Below are 21,123 nucleotides of genomic sequence, written 5' to 3'. Positions count from 1 at the left end.
TATGGTTTTTTCTAAGTTAACTTTCCTGAAACCACAGTTGGGTTTTGGGGCTAATTTTCGAAATTTCTGGTTTCAGTACCAGTCTATCTAGGTTGCACTGGGTTCTCCTTGACCGCAGGTGTCGCTGTCACCGCCGGTAAGGTTGAGAACACAGTCTAGTTGGGTGTATTGAATGCCACTGTTCTTTCGGGAAACCAGCCCAGTGGGTGTGTTCTCCTGCTGTGCATTCTGGGAGGTGGTATTTAAGGTATTGACGTCACGTGCGTGGGAATATTTTCTGTCTGTTTGGTTCTGGTCCTCCTGACCAGCCCCCATGGCTCTCCTGGCCTGGGGTGCAGAACCATGCAATTTGAGTCTTGGGGCTGGCTAGCTCAAGGCAACGCAACTGCAGGGACAGGCCTGAATGGATTTCGGGGCCTATTGATCCAAAGGTGGTCCGGTGCTGTCTCATCCAAGGGAGAGGTCCAGCAACTGGAGAAACCCCAGGGGAGGACTCTTCAGGAGAAGGCCGTAAGCAAGCCTGGCTTCTCCGAAAGAGCCTGGAGGCTTAGTTGAAGGACACTAAATGGATCTACACTCATACGGTATCGCCAGATTGGCTGAGAGATACTGGTACCGTATGATAGCTCTTTAAATTTGTCTATGTCCCTCAGTAACGCTAAAGTCTGTGGCAGAGACTTTTCTCAATTATTCTACGCTCAAGTCTGTGGCAGAGACTTTGCTTAACACCCTACCGGCTGCTAGGCCTAGTGAGAGGAGGTCTATCCGGGGGTTGTAAAATCCAGCTATGAAACGGTTGCTACTCTCTGGATTTTTCCTATAAGAGACTTTCCATTTTTGCAGTCTAAAGTACCAGAGCTTAAAGTGGTTCTTCACCCTAAAGGGGAAGTTCCGCTAGTATTATCCCTCCCCCATCCGGTGCCACAATCGGCACCTTTCGGGGGGGAGGGGGGTGCAGTTACCTGGATAATCCAGGTATCTGCACCCACTTCCGGCCAGACCGCCGCATGGCTCCGCCCACCCCCGCATGGCTCCCCCCCCCCCCCGTTGTGTTCTGGGAAACACACAGTTCCCAGAGACACAGCGGGGGACCATAAGAGAAGCGCAGCGCAACTCGCGCATGCGCAGTAGGGAACCGGGCAGTGAAGCCCTCATGCTTCACTTCCCGATTCCCTGACAAAGAATGGCGGCGGTGGCTGCAGCGAGACGAGCGATCGCTCGTTATCTGCCGCCGACATCGCTGGAACCTGGGACAGGTAAGTGTGATATTATTAAAAGTCAGCAGCTGCAATATTAGTAGCTGCTGGCTTTTAATATTTTTTTTTTAGGTGCAGCTCCTCTTTAATCCTAACCCTCTACCCTTGTCTAAAGACTCAAATAAATAACCCAAAAGAAGATTCAGTGTCAGTTTCCACATTTCTTTGGGCCATCTACCACGGGAACCCCTAGACGGAGAAGAGGTCAAGAAGGTAACGGTAAGCCCAACAAAACCAACAGCTCCTTTGGGGGTCAGTGCTACATTTGTATTACTTTTAAACAGAGGTTTCCATTAAGATGATCAAAAATCATACACAAAATGTATGCACACTACCTGTACCCGGAAGCATCGGTTTGATATTATATGCCACTAGTAAGGTGTTGTACTGTGTTAGCCATAGAAGTAAAAATTAAGGTGATAACTTTCCTGTGACTAACAATATATTGTGAAGCGCAAGCTTTCAGAAATATTTCATTTTCTTCTTCAGGTATAGTCTCAAAGGAGGCTTTAGATGTTCTACCAGGTGGCCGAGCCCACATTGATGAAACCATGGCTTTAAAAGAAAACTAATTTCGAAAGCTTCCACCTTTAAAATTATTGAGCCACACAAAATATATCCCCTACATTTGTACTTTCCTAGTTCTATCCACCGTGATAGCTGTAATTTGCAGAGAGTAGACTTCTACATAAGATCCAAATAAAAATCTAAACACTGCATTCCAAATCCTGCAGAACTGTATTGCCAACCCATTTCAGAAGCAAATGTCTGTGTACATTGACCCTTATGCATGATCCAAGTAACCTGGTTGGAGGCTCTTGAAGTAAAAACAGCCCAAGGCCAATGGTACAATATATCCACCGCTGATTGTCTTCATCTAAAGATATCAATATATCTGTTATATCATACAGTACAATACTGGGGAAAATGGATAACCATGCTTTTTTTAATTTTTATTGCCATGTTTGCAGCTTGGAAGACCAGATGTTGTGCTGTACCTGGACTGTTCTGCTGAAACTATGACGGCACGGCTTGTTGCCAGGAATAAGGTTGGCCATCGGAGTGACATCAGCACGGAAACCATTCAGAGGAGGCTTCGGATGTTCTACCAGGTGGCCGAGCCCATATTGGCCTACTATGAATCAAAGTCTCTTCTATGTAAGGTAATAAGTCCGCTATCTATATTACCCTGTATGCTGTAACCCAAAGTCAGCAATTAGAAAACTGTTTTTGTTTAGTATGCCAACATTGAGATGCTGGAAGCTGAATTTCAATAGGTTATCATAGATTACTGCACACATTTTTACCCTGTTAAAGTGGACCCGTGAATCTAGAAAGATGAGTATCTGATTTGTAGTTCTCAGACATGACCAATCCTCTCCAATCACATGCCCTGTGATTGGATTTGTTGGGTTCCAATTCACTGATCCCTATATCAGTTCTCTGGCAGAAGGTAGGAACTTAATTGCCACCTACAGAGGAATTAATGAGTTGTGTTTAGGCCTCCAATCTATCAATGTACATTCCTTTAGAGATAAGGGCTCGCTTTTTAGGTCACCCTTCTTGAAGCACCTACCTGATGCTGAAGGGCATATGGGCTGATATCAGCAGACAGTGAATATGCACACTTGTGACCCTCCAGTCTTGGAGATTCTTGTTTCTATGTTGGATGAGTTTGTTTAATTATTTTTGTTTAAACATAGTAAAGAACCAAATATACAATATCTCACAAATGTGAGTACACCCCTCACATTTTTGTAAATATTTTTATTATATCTTTTCATGTGACGACACTGAAGAAATTACACTTTGTTACAATGTAAAGTAGTGAGTGTACAGCTTGTATAACAGTGTAAATTTGTTGTCCCCTCAAAATAACTCAACACACAGCCATTAATGTCTGAACTGCTGGCAACAAAAGTGAGTACACCCCTAAGTGAAAATGTCCAAATTGGGCCCAATTAGCCATTTTTCCTCCCCAGTGTCATGTGACTCATTAGTATTACAAGGTCTCAGGTGTGAATGGGGTGCAGGTGTGTTAAATTTGTTGTTATCGCTCTCACTCTCTCATACTGGTCACTGGAAGTTCAACATGGCATCTCATGGCAAAGAACTCTCTGAGGATCTGAAAAAAAGAATTGTCTCTCTACATAAAGATGGCCTAGGCCATAAGAAGATTGTCAAGACCCTGAAACTGAGCTGCAGCATGATGGCCAAGACCAAACAGGGGTTTAACAGGACATGTTCCACTCAGAACAGGCCTTGCCATGGTTGACCAAAGAAGTTGAGTGCACGTGGTCAGCGTCCTATCCAGAAGTTGTCTTTGGGAAATAGACGTATGAGTGCTACCAGCATTGCTGCAGAGGTTGAAGGGGTGGGGGGTCAGCCTGTCAGTGCTCAGCCTATACGCCACACACTGCATCAAATTGGTCTACATGGCTGTCGCCCCAGAAGGAAGCCTCTTCTAAAGATGATGCACAAGAAAGCCCGCAAACAGTTTGCTGAAAACAGACTAAGGACATGGATTACTGGAACCATCTCCTGTGGTCTGATGAGGCCAAGAAAAACTTATTTGGTTCAGATGATGTCAAGCATGTGAGGTGGCAGCAAGGTGAGGAGTACAAAGAGTACAAGTGTGTCTTGCCTACAGTCAAGCATGGTGGTGGGAGTGTCATGGTCTGGGGCTGCATGAGTGCTGCCAGCACTGGGGAGCTACAGTTCATTGAGAGAACCATGAATGCCAACATGTACTGTGACATACTGAAGCAGAGCATAATCTCCTCCCTATGGAGACTGGGCCGCAGGGCAGTATTCCAACATGATTACGACCTCAAACACACCTCCAAAATGATCACTGCCTTACTAAAGAAACTAAGGGTAAAGATGATGGACTGGCCTAAACCATATTGATCATCTGTGGGGCATCCTCAAACGGAAGGTGGAGGAGCGCAAGGTCTCTAACATTCACCAGCTCCGTGATGTCATCATGGAGGAGTGGAAGAGGACTCCAGTGGCAACTTGTGAAACTCTGGTGAACTTCATACCCAATAGGGTTAAGGCAGTGCTGGAAAATAATGGCGGCCACAGAAAATATTGACACTTTCCGACAAGTTATTTTGTGGGGACAGCAAATTTACACTGTTATACAAGCTGTACACTCACTACTTTACATTGTAGCAAAGTGTCATTTCTTCAGTGTTGTCACATGAAAAGATATAATAAAATATTTACAAAAATGTGAGGGGTGTACTCACATTTGTGAGATACTGTAAAGTATGGAAAATCTTCATAAATGCCCAATATTAATGGAATGTCAAACTTTTCTGACCTGTGGCAGATATGGACAAATAGCCTATATAAAGGTATGCCAGACAAGACAAACTCAAATCACTTGTTAGGTGAAACAGTCCCCATATACACCAATCAGCCATAACATTAGGATCACTTACAGGTAAAGTGAATTTCACTGATTGTCTCATTACAAAGGCATCTGAAAGTGGGTGGAATGTATTAGGCAGCAAGTAAACATGTTGTCCCTGAAGTTGATGTGTTGAAAGCAGAAACATGCATGGCAGTTTGTTGTGTATGGGGCTGCGTAGCTGCAGATGAGTCCAGGTGACCATGTTAACCGTTAAAAGCCAAAATGAATCACGTTTCCTTTTACGTCACATGGATGGCCCGGTGTGTGTGCCTCACTGGGAAATGCAGTATAGGAAGAAGGCAAGCCGGTGTTCTGCCTAATAGAGTCCGGCCATCAATATGTGTCCGCTCCGTACTGCGCATGCGCAGTACGGAGCAGACGAAGCTTCGGAAAATCTCCGAAGCTGAACGGCGCCTGCGCCGTGAGTGGAGGTGGTAGCCCCACCATCCAAGCGGACATAGGGTTGTGAATTTTAGAGGGCCCCTCGTGGGCGAGCTTCGCTCGCCACGCTTGGGGCTCGGCCTCGCTGCGCTCGGCTCTTTTTTATTCTAACTCTATGTCCACTTGGATAGTGGGGATAGAACCTGGACTCATGGCGCAGGCGCCGTTCATCCTCGGCAATTTTCGGAATCTGTGTTCCTGTGTACTGCGCATGCGCAGTACGCAGGGGACAGCATCTGATGGAGGACCCTATTTGACAAGACACCGGCGGAGGCAGTGTAATGCCTTGGGTAATGTTCTGCTGGGGAACCTTGAGTCCTGTCGTTCATGTGGACAAGTACCGCCTACCTAAACATTGTTACTGACCAAGTACACCCCTTCATGGTAAAGGTATTTCCTGATGGCAGTGGCCTCTTTTTAGCAGGATAACACTGCCACACTGAAAAAATAGTTCATGAATGATTTGAGGGACACAATTATAAGTTTGAGGAATTGGCATCCATAATTCTCTAGATCTCAGTCCAATCGAGCATCAGTGGGATGTACTGGAAAAACAAGTCCATTCCATGGACGTCATTACAGAACTTAAAGTGGTTGTAAACCCTTACAAACCACTTTGACCTACAGGTAAGCCTAGATTAAGGCTTACCTGTAGGTCCAAGCAATATTTCCTAAACCTATATGGTTTAGGAGATATTTACCCGAAAACGGGCACCGCTGTCTACGGCGCATGCGCCGTAGACAGCGGCGCACTGAGCGCGGCATTTCCAAGAATGGAGCTGCCGCGCGTGTCGACTCCCGTGCGCATGCGCGGGAGTGACGTCATCGTGGCTTTGCGGAATGACAGTGGCGGAGCTGCGAGACGCCACCAGCAAGATGGATGCGGCGGACTACAGGGGACAGCGGCGACTTCGCTGGCTCCTGTGTCAGGTAAGTGACACATAATGGGCTACTATGCGATGCATAGTAGTCCATTATGCTTTGCCTTTGCAGGGAATGAAAGAGGAAGTAAACCCATCAGGGTTAAACGATCTGCTACTGATGACTTGGTGCCAGATACAAAAGAATACCTTCAGAGGACTCTAGAGGTATGCATGCCATGTCGGGTCAGGGCCGTTTTGGCAGCAAAAGGGGGACTTGCTCAATATTAGGTGGATCATCATAATGTTATGGTTGATCGGTGTATGTATTTGATGTTTGCCTGGTGTTCAGCTTTAAAATGAATCAGGAGTGCAGGAGCTTTTAAGCAGATATTTCTTTGTGTTTACAATTTATGTTTACTGGTTTGTTGAAGTGAACCTGTGCTTTGCCCATGTAGGGCAAAAGAACAGGTTCTCTTGAACGCCAGCCCCACAAACACCACGTGCTTTCCCTGGGCTTATTACATCTTTAGATGACCCAAGTGGTGCTGTTTCTCTGGAGTAGTTTGTGTCTTTGCCCCCTTGCATGATCATTGGAAAGGTGGTATTCTTTCAACACTCCCTGGGTAAAAGATTTTTCCACATTATGAATTCAATAGGGGTCGGTGAGAACATTATTCTGCTTTACATGGGAATTCCGCTGGAATGCATTGTGCCGATGGAGTTCCCAAAAGACATAAGAACACAGCAAGTCATACCACTTGGTACCCACCACACAAAGCTGAAATATCTTTTTTGGATGAAGCTGACCCTTAATTATAAGCATACCATGGTCAACATCATTTTTTGTCTTGCTAGCTACACCTATTTGCAGAACATCACATATTATACAGTTACATAGTAGGTGAGGTCAAAAAAAGACACAAGTCCATAAAGTCCAACCTATGTTGAACTTGATGGACTACATTGACCTTAAGCTGAACTTCAATATATTTCTAAATATTGTCAGTAATAAAGACCGGCCACTGCTGCTCCCTCTCCTTGTGCAGGGTGACTGGTCTGGTCTCCACCCCTCCTGTAGTTTTCTGTAGGTAACTTGTAGTGGGTAGGGCCTGTTGACCCTGTGTACAGGTTTTTTACAGACCAGTGAGGATGTAGCTTTTACAAGGTAATATCAGAGCTTGCCAATGCATTTGGTGCACACAATTTGGTTTTATAGCCTCTGTGGGTATTGAGGGCTGTATTAAAATAAGTTTTTGTGGCCAGTGTTCCGCTTTAAAAATGATATTTTTGTACACTGAGGGAACGTCAACTTTCATTAATCTCAACCGTGTCAATACTAGAGAAGCCATACAATGGACTGGCAAAATAGCAACTGTGTAATTTAGCGTTTGTCATTTGCGAACCCGTAAAAACCTCTGTTATTTGGAGAGCTTAGTAAATTTGCTGCCAAGATAAACTGAAGCCAGAGGCAATTGTGTTCTGCGTAACAAGTTCTTAATCCTTCGTGCCTATCCATCTGCCAGGTGTTGTTGGGCATTTGGCCAGTCAAACAAATGTGTTTTTAGGTTGCACACCTGCAGGTTAGATATGTGGGGTGTTGACTCCAGTTGTTGGCAAATTGCCTATCATGGCTCCCCGTTTTTAGGTCTGCTTTGGACAGAAATGATGATAGGAATATTCCCTTGCCTCCAAGGATGACTTGAGCTGTGGTTGATTGGAATCCCAATTGATGGTGCCTGCATAGTTCCAGGTCCAAGCCAGCAGCATGTCACTACTTATATTTTTAGCTATCTGTATGGATGGTATCTTGACCCCAACTGCAAGAGTTGCATTCTTTCTACTAACCATCATTATAGGCATTTTTGCCTTTCACCCCTGAGGAATTGGTTTTAGTAAGACCTCCAGAGAACTGAACATTATTATTTTATGGTTTCCTCTGGGGGTAAAAAAGTTGGAAAAGGTTGCTCCCCTTCACCCTCCTTCCCCTTATGTAGGCAGGTTAGAGGTGGAGGAGCTGGGCCGGCACAGACTGTAATGAGATACTCCCAGAAGAGGAGAGGGCTATGATGTGCAAGGAGGGAGGGGGGCTGTTCCAGGGAATTATCTTTCAGATTTTTTTAAGTTCCAAGGCAACACTTCCATAAACCAATGAATCTGCAGCCGGTCAGCAGTTTAGTAAGTCTAAGCCCTTGTACACACGGTCGGACATTCCGATCACCAAATCCGTCGGATAATTTTCGATGGATTTTGTCCGAGACTGGTGTTGCATACACACGGTCGGACAAAGTTGTTGGAAAATCTGATCGTTCGGAACGGGATGACGTTTGTTTGTTACGACGGGATTACATTTAGGCTACTAGCCAATAGCTTTGGTCTCGTAATTTGATCTGAGCATGCATGGCACTTTGTCCAATCGGAATTCTCTACAAACGATCGGACAAAGTCAGATCGGATCATGTTGTCGGAAAATTTTATATCCAGCTCTCAAACTTTGTTGGTCGGACATTCCGACGGAAAAAGTCTGATGGAGCCCACACACAGTCGGATTATCCAACAACACGGTCCGATCGGACATTTTCTGTCAATGTCCAACCGTGTGTACAGGGGGCTAACTTGCAACCATTCAGACACTCTGGAACTGTAATCAGGAAATGGCTGGTTCTGGCACATGTCAGGACCTCCTGATTGGCTGCAGTTCCAGAACATGTGAATGGTTACACATTACAGTGATGGCCTACACATAATAAACTGCTGACCGGTTGTAGATTTCATCTGTCGTTTTTCTTGCCCTGCACTGCTATGCAGAATAGTGATCCCAGGCAGGGGATTGTTGCAGACAGTTCTCAGATCTGTGGGACAGTGGGATTTGTATCAAAATCCTGGGCAGTCCTGCAGTTGGAAGGCATGCTCTAAATCCTGGCTATGCAATGATACCCCCCCAACCCTCCCGCCCCCCCAGGGAGTGTGTCCATGACAGCCTTGGCACACAAGTGGGTTGAATCACTTTGGCTGTCATTAAGCCCAGAAAATTAAGGATACCTAGAAATGGAAAGGACTTGTGGCAAGGGGCAACTCCAGATTGAAGAATGAGTATTGCGTTTTCAATTTATTTTCCTCTGCTGTTAACTTAAAAATATATATTTTGCATCTTGTTTTTCTTAATGGCCTGCTTCTATTATCTTCACTTGGTCTGCATGTACATTTGGAGAAATACGTATAATATAAAAATAAAAAAGCAATTTATATACTAACACTATCACTACATATATTAATCCCATACAGTTATCAGAATATAATATTTATGCACAGTAATGGTCCTCTGGCCCGCGTGTAGAAAAGCAGGATAGAGGGTCTGTCCTGATCTCGCCTGGTGACACACCAGGGAGATATAACCTGATGAGACGTTCAGTGGTCCCTTGCCCTTTGCGCTATTTTTATAGTTTAAAAGGTCACTGCGGACCTGGACGTGATCTGCCCAGATCGGTTTGTCAGCCTGACAGTTGTACCGTAAACGTATCACACAAAGAGCGGCTTATAGGAGGTCGGTACTAAAAACGCTCTGCGCTGTCAGGGACATTAGGTGACCTTATGTACAAATGCCTTCCTAATGCATTGTCTAAAGCAAGTATTATTTTTAATTACCCCTTTGTTACATATAACAATAGCTTACAAGAGGAGAGAGAGAGAAGTGGGACTTTAAATGAAGCACACAGCTGTAAAGGAATAAGTCAAGTGACTGAGTGACCGCGCCCCCCCCACCCCAAAGCACCTTGTCCCCATGTTGATGAGGACAAGGGCCTCTTCCCGACAACCCTGGCCGTTGGTTGTCGGGGTCTGCGGGCGGGGGGCTTATCGGAATCCGGGAGCCCCCTTTAATAAGGGGGCCCCCGGATACCGGCCCCCCACCCTATGTGAATGAGTATGGGGTACAATGTACCCCTACCCATTCACCTGTAAAATAAAAGTACCAAAAAAAACACAACACACGAGATAAAATACTTTATTGCACAGCTCCGGGGGTCTTCCGTCTTCGGGGGGTCTTCTCGCCGGACTCCTCCGCTATCTTCTTGTAGCTCTTTTGCTAGCGGAGGAGTCCGGCTTTCTTCCTCGCCGCCGGCCTCTTCTCCCGACTTCGGGGGTCTTGTCCCCCTCTTCGGTTCTTCTGCCGGGCCACCGTTCTTCTTCTGCTTCTTCTTCTTCTCCAGGAGATGTTGCCTCGACGATCTCTCCGGCCGGAATGCCAGGGACGCACTGCGCGGCCACTTATATAGGGACAAGGGGCGGTGTCACATGGCTTTATGTCACATGAGTTGGTGTCACATGGTGACCCCGCCCCCTTACGATGTCATAGTCCCCATGTGACATCAACCCATGTGACCAACCCATGTGACATAAAGCCATGTGACACCGCCCCTTGTCCCTATATAAGTGGCCGCGCAGTGCGTCCCTGGCATTCCGGCCGGAGAGATCGTCGAGGCAACATCTCCTGGAGAAGAAGAAGAAGCAGAAGAAGAACGGAAGGCGGCGGCGGCGACGGCGGCGGCGACAGAAGACCGGGCCACCGCCTGTAAAAGAGCTATAAGAAGGCGCGGTGGCCCGGCAGAAGAACCGAAGAGGGGGACAAGACCCCCGAAGTCGGGAGAAGAGGCCGGCGGCGAGGAAGAAAGCCGGACTCCTCCGCTAGCAAAAGAGCTACAAGAAGATAGCGGAGGAGTCCGGCGAGAAGACCCCCGAAGACGGAAGACCCCCGGAGCTGTGCAATAAAGTATTTTATCTCGTGTGTTGTGTTTTTTCTGGTACTTTTATTTTACAGGTGAATGGGTAGGGGTACATTGTACCCCATACTCATTCACATAAGGTGGGGGGCCGGTATCCGGGGGCCCCTTTATTAAAGGGGGCTCCCGGATTCCGATAAGCCCCCCGCCCGCAGACCCCGACAACCAACGGCCAGGGTTGTCGGGAAGAGGCCCTTGTCCTCATCAACATGGGGATAAGGTGCTTTGGGGTGGGGGGGCCGCGCGGCCCCCCCTTCCCCAAGGCACCCCCCCATGTTGAGGGCACGCGGCCTGGTACGGCTCAGGAGGGGGGGCGCTCGCTCGCCCCCCTTTCCTGGCCGGCCGGGTAGCGTGCTCGGACAAGGGTATGTTGTGGACTTGGGGGGGACCCCCACGCCGATTTTTTTCGGTGTTGGGGTTCCCCTTTAAGTCCATACCAGGCGGCGGGGCCAGCGACGTCTCCTTCGCGGGCCCCGCCTACCTGGAGACGCGCTCGAAATGAGCGGACTTTCCTCCGCGTGTGTGGGCGAGTCCGTTCATTTCAAAAGTAGGGCGGATAGTATGGCGGACTTAGTACGCCGTATTAGTCCGCTCAAAAAGTGGTGTGTGTGGTCAAGTCCGTTCATTCGAAAGTATGACGGACTGTCCGTCGGATTGTCTGACGGACTAAGTTGGCCAGACAGTCCGCCCCGTGTGTACGCGGCTTCAGTCTCTAAATTGGGAATAGAGGGTATCAGGGTAGAGTTTAGCTCAGGTGCTTGGAACTGCTGACTTCAATAAAAGTCTCTCTCTATGTACACAATCCATGGAACAGCCGCTCGCAACTGGACTCTTTAACTGTTGGATAAATCCTTAAGTTTTGGATTTAGCAGCCAACAGGTAATTCTCAATTTTCAAAGTCTCTCACGCAGATTGGGTTAGAAACTTGGAAACTTAGTTACAACTGGAAGGATAGAAGTAGGAACTTTTCTTACGGTACCAGAATCTTTCAGCCAGACTGGCGATAATGTAAGAATTGTGGATTCAATCAATGTCCATGGCAGCTCAGCTTCCCGGATCTTACCGAGCAGCCAGCCTTGTGTGTGGCTCTCCTACTGAAGAGTCCTCCCCTGGTCCCATGTAGAGTTGCTGGGCCTCTCCAAAACCCGAGACGACACCGGAACACCTTAGAATCCTCCTTCCAGTTACTGCGCCTCGAACTGAGGCTCGGAAACGGATGGATCCGCACCCCAGGCCATGAGGGCCCCTGGGGGCTGGTCAGGAGGACCAGGACCACGGAGTCGGCAACAACTTCTGGACTGGAACCCCGAACCACGTGACTTCAGTACCCCTTCCCGGATTACGCAGTGAGACAAACGCGCCCACTGATTGGTTCCGAGATAGATTGGTACCCAATGTGTCCAACCAGACTGTGTTCTATAGCCTCCCACAGGTGTACAACCCCACCTATGATCAGGCAGAACTTCTATACAGCCCAGCCAAACTGATGCCAAAGTACAATTTAGCATAATTGGTCCCAAAACTCATTACAGTTTTGGGCAAAACTAAATTTAATAAAAAAAAATATTAAAAATATAGCGCATACTCCTTAGAAGTACTGGTGCTACATATATAATCCATAATCCATTATAAAACATTTTGGGCATCCGACCTCTAAAAATATTTTGGGCATCAAGCCTCTACATACAGTATCTCACAAAAGTGAGTACATCTCTCAAATTTTGGTAAATCTTTTATCATATCTTTTCATGTGACAACACTGAAGAAATGACACTTTGCTACAATGTAAAGTAGTGAGTGTACAGCTTGTATAACAGTGTAAATTTGCTGTCCCCTCAAAATAACTCAACACACAGCCATTAATGTCTATACCGCTGGCAACAAAAGTGAGTACACCCCTAAGTGAAAATCTCTAACTTGGGCCCACACTCTCTCATACTGGTCACTGGAAGTTCAACATAGCACCTCATGGCAAAGAACTCTCTGAGGATCTGAAAAAAAAAAAAAAAAAAAAGAAGAATTGTTGCTCTACATTAAGATGGCCTAGGCTATAAGAAGATTGGCAAGACCCTGAAACTGAGCTGCAGCACGGTGGCCAAGACCATACAGCTGTTTAACACGACAGGTTCCACTCAGAACAGGCCTCACCATGGTCGACCAAAGAAGTTGAGTGCACGTGCCCAGCATCATATCCAGAGGTTGCCTTTGTGAGATAGATGTGTGAGTGCTGCCAGCATTGCTGTAGAGGTTGAAGGGGTGTGTGGTGGGGGGGGTCAGCCTGTCAGTGCTCAGACCACACTGCATTAAATTGGTCTGCATGGCTGTTGTCCCAGCAGGAAGCCTCTTCTAAAGATGATGCCCAAGAAAGCCTGCAAACAGTTTGCTGAAGACAAGCAAACTAAGGACATGGATTACTGGAACCATGTCTTGTGGTCTGATGAGACCAAGATAAACTTATTTGGTTCAGATGGTGTCAAGCATGTGTGGCGGCAACCATGTGAGAAGTACAAAGACAAGTGTGTCTTGCCTACAGTCAACCATGGTGGTGGGAGTGTCATGGTCTGGGGCTGCATGAGTGCTGCCGGCACTGGGGAGCTACAGTTCATTGAAGGAACCATGAATGCCAACATGTACTGTGACATACTGAAGCAGAGCATGATCCCCTCCCTTCAGAGACTGGGCCACAGGACAGTATTCCAACATAACGACCCCAAACACACCTTCAAGACATCCCCTGCTTTGCTAAAGAAGCTGAGGTTAAGGGTGATGGACTGGCCAAGCATGTCTCCAGACCTAAACCCTATTAAGCATCTGTGGGGTATCCTCAAATGGAAGGTGGAGGAGCGCAATGTCACTAATATCCACCAGCTCCATGATGTCATCATGGAGGAGTGGAAGAGGACTCCAGTGGCATTCTGTGAAGCTCTGGTGAACTCCATGCCCAAGAGAGTTAAGGCAGTGCTGGAAAATAATGGCGGCCACACAAATAATTGACACTTTGAGCCCAATTTGGACATTTTCACTTAGGGGTGTACTCACTTTTGTTGTCAGCGGTTTAGACATTAATGGCTGTGTGTTGAGTTATTTTGAGGGGAAAGCAAATTGACACTGTTATACAAGCTGTACACTCACTACTTTACATTGTAGCAAAGTGTCATTTCTTCAGTGTTGTCACATGAAAAGATATAATAAAATATTTACAAAAATGTGAGGGGTGTACTCACTTTTGTGAGACACTGTAATAAACCTTTGACCATTTAAACACGAAATACATAATGAATCACAATCCAGTAGACATTCATATATATTGAAAATATAAATGACAATGAATACATGTATATACATTTTATACTCTAGTTGGAGCCAGAGTGGCCAGAATGACCTTTATAGATGGATAAGATAATGAAAATTGCCATAATGAATAATTCTGGGTAGGGTAAGATCATATAAAATCTTGATATTCCATGATTGAGGTAAGGATAAAAAGTTTTAAATAAAATCTCTACGCGTTTCGCAGCCTTGTAGCCGCTCATCAGGAGCATAAATCATGGAAATATCTATAAAAGATATTTTTATTTCCTTCCTTTTTTTTTTTGTTTACCCTTTTTCTTAGTTCCGTGTTTATTTGGTTTTTGTTTCCTTGGTATTTTTCTTTTATCTAACTCTTTTCTTTCAGTCTCACACGCCATGCACTTCACATGGTCCCTTTTTCACACACCATTTTTATAGACGTGCATATACCCAAATATAATTTTCTCACATAGGTCACCCATAGGTATTGTGACTTAGACTTCACCAAATTGTATTGACCCACCCTGGATGTGTCCGTGGTGGTCGTCATTGCCCCTGCAGGTCACCCTGGTGCCCGGAGGCGTCGCTCTGTGTTTTTTTTTTTGGTGATGCTGCTCTACTGGTGCGCGGATGCAAATGCGAGTTGAAAAAACAACCTTCAGTAACTTCATATAAAAAATATTTTTTTCAAATTTCCTTTTTCACTTTATTTATTTATTTATTATTCATTTTTCCTTTTCTCCTCTTTTATAGATATTTCCATGATTTATGCTCCAGATGAGCGGCTACAAGGCTGCGAAATGCATAGAGATTTTATTTAAAAATGTATCCTTACCTCAATCATGGAATATCAAGATTTTATATCATCTTACCCTACCCAGAATTAATCATTATGGCAATTTACATTATCTTATCCATCTATGAAGGTCATTCTGGCCACAACTAGAGTATAAAATGTATATACATGTATTCATTGTCATTTATATTTTCAATATATATGAATGTCTACTGGATTGTGATTCATTATGTATTTCGTGTTTAAGGCTGGGTTCACACTGGAGCGGCTACGAGAATGTGATTCGCACCACACTGCAGTGCAAATCACATCAGATCTCTGTGCGATGCGAGTTCAGCCATACAGATAGTATGGCTGAATTTGCATCGCACCCGCTCCAAACTCGCACTGGACCCTTTTTTTGGTCCGCAGCAGAATCGGATCGCATGGGTGTTCACACCATGTGATCCGATTCCTGTCGGAGTTTGCAGATCGCACTGCAATATGCAAACTGATCTGGGGGTGTCATGAAGGTTTCACTGACACTCCCAGCATCGCATGCCTCCCGCCGGCAGTTCACACTGCCCTATGCGGACTGCTGGGAGTGTCAGTGAAAAGTTAATGACACCCCCAGATCAGTTCGCATATCGCTGTGCGATCTGCAAACTCGGACAGGAATCGGATCGCATGGTGTGAACACCCATGCGATCCGATTCTGCTGCGGACCAAAAAAAGGGTCCCGTGCGAGTTTGCGGCGGGTGCGATGCAAATTCAGCTATACTATCTGTATGGCTGAACTCGCATCGCACAGAGATCGGATGCAGTGCGGTGCGAATCACATCTGGTTCTCGCTGCCGCAGCGGTGTGAACCCAGCCTTAATGGTCAAAGGTTTATTATGTAGAGGCTTGATGCCCAAAAATATTTTTAGAGGTCTGATGCCCAAAATGTTTTATAATGGATTATGGATTATATAATAGAAATAAACATAATTTCTCAGTCACTTGACTTACTCCTTTACTGCTGTGTGCTTCATTTAAAGTCTCACTTCTCTCTGTCCCCTCTTGTAAACTAATGACAGGGATGGAGGCGGGCATCCCTTTGGTGCTTGCCTCATTTAAAGTCCCAAATCCACTTTTCTTTATTTGATACATATAACAATGTTTTGCTAAGGACAAACAAGACTAAATTTAAACAATTTAGCACTTTGCAAACAGTGGAATAGAGAGGGACAGGAAGTGAATGGTTACCCTTGACAGCCAATCAGCACTCATTGTTCATTGACTTATCTGCTTCAAACAAACAAAACCCGAAATATGGTTGCTATGGTCACTGCATTTCAGACAACTATATCACTGTTTCCCTTTACGTTGTCTTGTATATGCTTGGATATATTTTTTATGTGCTGCCCTTTCCATGTGTTTTTTCAATTTTAAAGCTGGCTCAGTGAGCACAGAAAATCCCTTGTGTTCCCTGGGTCAAGGCTGGCTCTTTGAGAACAGAAAATCCAGTGTATTGCATGAGTCAAGGCTGACTCGTGCACACAGAAAACCCTTGGACTACCTGGATCAAGGTTGGTTCAGTGAGCACAGAGCCTCCCTTGTATTCCCTGGGTTAAAGCTAGCTCAATGCACACACAAAAAGATCTCTTGTGTTCCCTGTCAGGCTGGCTCAGTGCACAAGTAAATCCCCTGTATTTGCTAGATCAAGGCTGGTTCAATGCATACAGAAAATCCCATGTGTTGCCTGGGTCAAGGCTGGCTCAGTAAGCACAGAAAATCCCTTCTATTCCTTCGGTCAAGGCTGGATCAGTGAGCACAGAAAATCCCTTTTTTCCCCTGAGTCACAGCTGACTCAGTGAGCACAGAAAACCTCTTGTATTCTATGAGTCAAGGCTGACTCAACGCACACAGAACATTCCATATACTCTGGGTCAATCATGTATCTTAGCAATAACACAAACCTGACAGGAATAGATGGTGGCTGTGATGGAATTGTAACTTTAGCCCTAGGACCCATTCACAACACACCTGCTCTATATTCTGTGCACTGAGGTACCATTTCTTGAGAATGGTACCCCATTGGCCCTGTACATTAGAGTGCAACGTACTGCAGTGCACTACAACACACATACTGCCCTAAGATACAAAGGAAGAAGATGCGCCAGCCCAGTGCATCACTGTATGACTTGTTCATTAAATATTAAAAGTCAAATGTACTCACAAAAGAAGATCGAGTAGGGCACAGCTAAAGTGTTTTGAGGGCCATGCTCTCTTCCTCAGAGCTCTGAGAAAGAGGACATGGTCATCAAAACACATTAGCTATGTTCTACTTGATGGATTGTCGTTGGGTGGCATACAGTCATACAGTAATGCACTAGGCTGGTGCGCCTTCTTCCTTTGTTTGTATCTTAGTTGTGGTTACCTGGAACTGAAGAAGGCAGCAAGTCCCAGGTGGTTCCATTCGGGGGGAATACCTGTAGTGGCCCATTTGGAGGTTCAAGATGCTGGAAGCATCCATCTTGGTTCCATGAGGCTGGCCACCTGGAAGAGCAGCATACTTGTAGCGTGGACTTTGTTTACACTTTACACATACCACCCTCTTGTATTGTGCTGTGTTTTGGGGGAGAAAAAGGGTCATGATTGTTTTTTCTTCTGTTGTGGTGCATTTGAAGCCTATTCAAAATGCTGTAGTTGGATTACCTCCCTGCCCCACTACCGGTGACTGGACAGTGAAGGAGCAGCAATAAACTGGTGAAGTCTTCTTCCTGCTCTGTCCTCCTCTCAGCATGTCTGCATTTGAATGTATGGCACCAAATTGGCTCCTAGTGCTCATATTCAGATATTTGTACTAATTGCATCTAAATTGATTTAGTTATTTCTAGTACACAGATAACTGCATTCACTGGTATTTCTTAATGCCTGCCCTGAGGTTTATCTTTAATATGGAACTCCAGCCTTCCCTTAAGTCTTGCACAGTTGTACCAACTCCTCTCCTGTACTGGATTTCCATGCACACTAAGAGCTTCTCAGCTGCAATAATTCAACTAGAGGCTGCCTCATTTCCTGCTTGAAGGTTGTTTGGTTTTAGCTTACCCTTTCCTTCTGAGCTTTACTGCCTCGGGCCGCCCCTTTCATTAGTTGAATTTTGGTTCTTTCAATCTTGGATGATCAGCATTCCATGTGAGTGTTACCTAGGATGGACTGTATTTTGTGTGGGTGTTACTTAGGATGGACTGCATTCCATGGGGTGTTACCTAGGATGGACTGTATTCTATGTGAGTGTTACTCGGGATGGACTGCATTCCATGTGGGTGCTACCTAGGATGGACTGTATTCCGTGTGAGTGCTATCTAGGATGGACTGTATTCTGTGTGAGTGTTATCTAGGATGGACTGCATTCCATGTCAGTTTTACTCAAGATAGACTGCATTCCATGTGAGTGTTACCTAGGATGGACTGTATTTCATGCGGGTGTTACCTAGGATGGACTGTATTCTGTGTCAGTGTTACCTAGGATGGACTGTATTCTGTGTGGGTGTTACCTAGGATAGACTGCATTCCATGTGAGTGTTTCCTAGGATGGACTGCATTCCATGTGAGTGTTTCCTAGGATGGACTGCATTCCATGTGAGTGTTTCCTAGGATGGACTGCATTCCATGTGAGCGTTACCTAGGATGGACTGTATTTCATGTGGGTGTTACCTAGGATGGACTGTATTTCATGTGGGTGTTACCTAGGATGGACTGTATTTCATGTGGGTGTTACCTAGGATGGATTGCATTCCGTGTGGGTGTTACCTAGAATGGACTGTATTCCGGGTGGGTGTTACCTAGGATGGACTGCATTCCATGTGAGTGTTACTCAGGATGGACTGCATTCCATGTGGGTGTTACCTAGGATGGACTGTATTCCGTGTGGGTGTTACCTAGGATGGACTGCATTCCATGTGGGTGTTACCTAGGATGGACTGCATTCCATGTGGGTGTTACCTAGGATGGACTGCATTCCATGTGGGTGTTACCTAGGATGGACTGCATTCCATGTGGGTGTTACCTAGGATGGACTGTATTTCATGTGGGTGTTACCTAGGATGGACTGTATTTCATGTGGGTGTTACCTAGGATGGATTGCATTCCGTGTGGGTGTTACCTAGGATGGACTGTATTCCGGGTGGGTGTTACCTAGGATGGACTGCATTCCATGTGAGTGTTACTCAGGATGGACTGCATTCCATGTGGGTGTTACCTAGGATGGACTGTATTCCGTGTGGGTGTTACCTAGGATGGACTGCATTCCATGTGGGTGTTACCTAGGATGGACTGCATTCCATGTGGGTGTTACCTAGGATGGACTGCATTCCATGTGGGTGTTACCTAGGATGGACTGTATTCCGGGTGGGTGTTACCTAGGATGGACTGCATTCCATGTGGGTGTTACCTAGGATGATCTGCATACAAATACAGCCTGCCTTGGAATGGTTGCCACTTAAGGCATTTTGATATTTGCATAACTCCTCCCAAGAGCCAGCCCACAGCTTGCATTAGCGCTAAGGACTCTTAGGAGGCATACAGGGATGGGGTGCTGTAATGTTTTCAGGGGACGATGTATAGCACCTTGCTTGCCCCTCCCACCAGCCATTATCTGCCTTTTATTGACTAGAGAAGCAGAGAGACCCAGCGATAACATCACTGGGTCTAAAATTAAAGGAGTTGTAAAGGCAAGTTTTTTTATCTTAATGCATTCTACGCATGGTACGATCCCCTCAGCCATCCAGTACACTCCTCCTGATTGGCTGAGACAGAGCAGCAGAGCTATTGGCTCCCGCAGCTGTCAATCAAAGTCAGTGAGCATGTTGATGGGGGGGGGAGTAGGAACCAGAGAAGGTCAAATATATTCAAACTAAACTTCAGTTTTAAATGGATTACTCTCATGTGGATATTTACAGGCTAGGTAAGCTTTTTATATAACGTTTTTGTTCTTTTAATTTCCAGATCAACGCGGAGGGGTCTCCAGAACAGGTTTTCCTTCGACTCAGTGCATCAGTCGACTCAATTGTCTGAGAAATCCCTCGAGTGATGCCAATCAAAAGACAGAAATGTGTACATGTTGTATATTATATCCACCGGTGAAAGCGGGGACGCCATGTTCATCACACTACTGCATGCTGTCTGAACTGTAACACCAGAGCAGTGACCCCAGCAGTGCAGAGCAGACCTGGACACCTTGAGGACCTCCAGCTGCTGAAGAACAAGTCCTAGCATGCACTGCTCTGTATGGCAAGCCGTGGTGGGACTTTTCCAACAACCAAGGTGTCATTGGGTGCCTGAGCTGCTGTATCATGTACAAAGGTCACAGATACTACTTTGCAGGTTTTTGCCACTCTATAGTATCATTTGCAATTATCTAAGTATACTACTGCTTTATGAAGAGCTGTGGGCCAAAGATGATGAATGCCTGAGGATGTGTTTCAGGTGGGTGCAGTTCTTAAGGTGGAATCTGCCCAGATTGAACCCCAGGTAGGGCCTTTTAACATCTCAGGAGAGCCTTACCCTAGTACAGTGATGGCAAACCTTGGCACCCCAGATGTTTTGGAACTACATTTCCCATGATGCTCAGCTACACTGCAGAGTGCATGAGCATCATGGGAAATGTAGTTCCAAAACATCTGGAGTGCCAAGGTTCGCCATCACTGCCCTAGTAGTTATCACTGCGCCTACAATGGGTGACGGATTGCCAAACAGTACTATGACAAAGCGGTCACTTGTTTGTGGTCAATAGTTTCATATGTTATAGAGTTGCATTCAAACACAATGCTTGCCCAGTGGTACCCCCAATGCTTTGCATATAGTGTTTACTGACTCTTAAATGTTAATTGCCTCACTAGAGACAGTGCCGCACATTCAACTCATGACAAAGCCCCTGAAAAAATAAATAAAAAAATCTGTTGATGGACCTCTAAGGCTAGTCATATATGTTTAGATCTCTATTGTTCAAAAAAAATGTAAATGAGAAAAGGAATGTGCAGTACAGAAATAAATTAGGCTAGTATAAAAGAAACCCACCCATTTATCAACTAGAATCCAGTCTGTCTTTTTAATCACCTTAACACTTAAGAATAAATGTTCTTCAAACTACTGCTCCCAGGGGCCCTGAGGGCTACACAATATGGCTATGCAAAAGAGATGCAGTTTGGGCACCAGGGTTCTTAAGGCTCATTACCCCCAATGCTCTATGTAGAACAGTTTGCAGCTTGTGTTGTGTACTATATAGGCGCAAAACCCCTTTATTGACTGGACCTAT

General features: G+C 45.7%; 1 protein-coding gene across 1 annotated transcript in view; it reads left to right on the top strand.

Annotated features, from left to right (window-relative positions):
- Positions 1-20,773, top strand: part of AK5 (adenylate kinase 5) — a 359,252-nt gene extending 338,479 nt beyond the window's left edge. The window contains exons 13-14 of the mRNA XM_077450424.1: positions 2,228-2,419; positions 19,815-20,773. Of these exons, the coding sequence (XP_077306550.1) occupies positions 2,228-2,419; positions 19,815-19,883 (261 nt within the window). The 3' untranslated portion in view covers positions 19,884-20,773. The remainder of the gene's footprint in view (positions 1-2,227; positions 2,420-19,814) is intronic.
- The last annotated feature ends 350 nt before the right edge of the window (positions 20,774-21,123 follow it).

Source organism: Lithobates pipiens, unplaced genomic scaffold (assembly GCF_037356315.1).
Source record: "Lithobates pipiens isolate NorthernLeopardFrog02 unplaced genomic scaffold, aLitPip1_a1.2 Scaffold_23, whole genome shotgun sequence".
Lineage (NCBI taxonomy): Eukaryota > Metazoa > Chordata > Amphibia > Anura > Ranidae > Lithobates > Lithobates pipiens.
The sequence above is the reverse complement of the archived record's forward strand: the minus strand, read 5'-3'. Positions and strand labels throughout refer to the sequence as shown.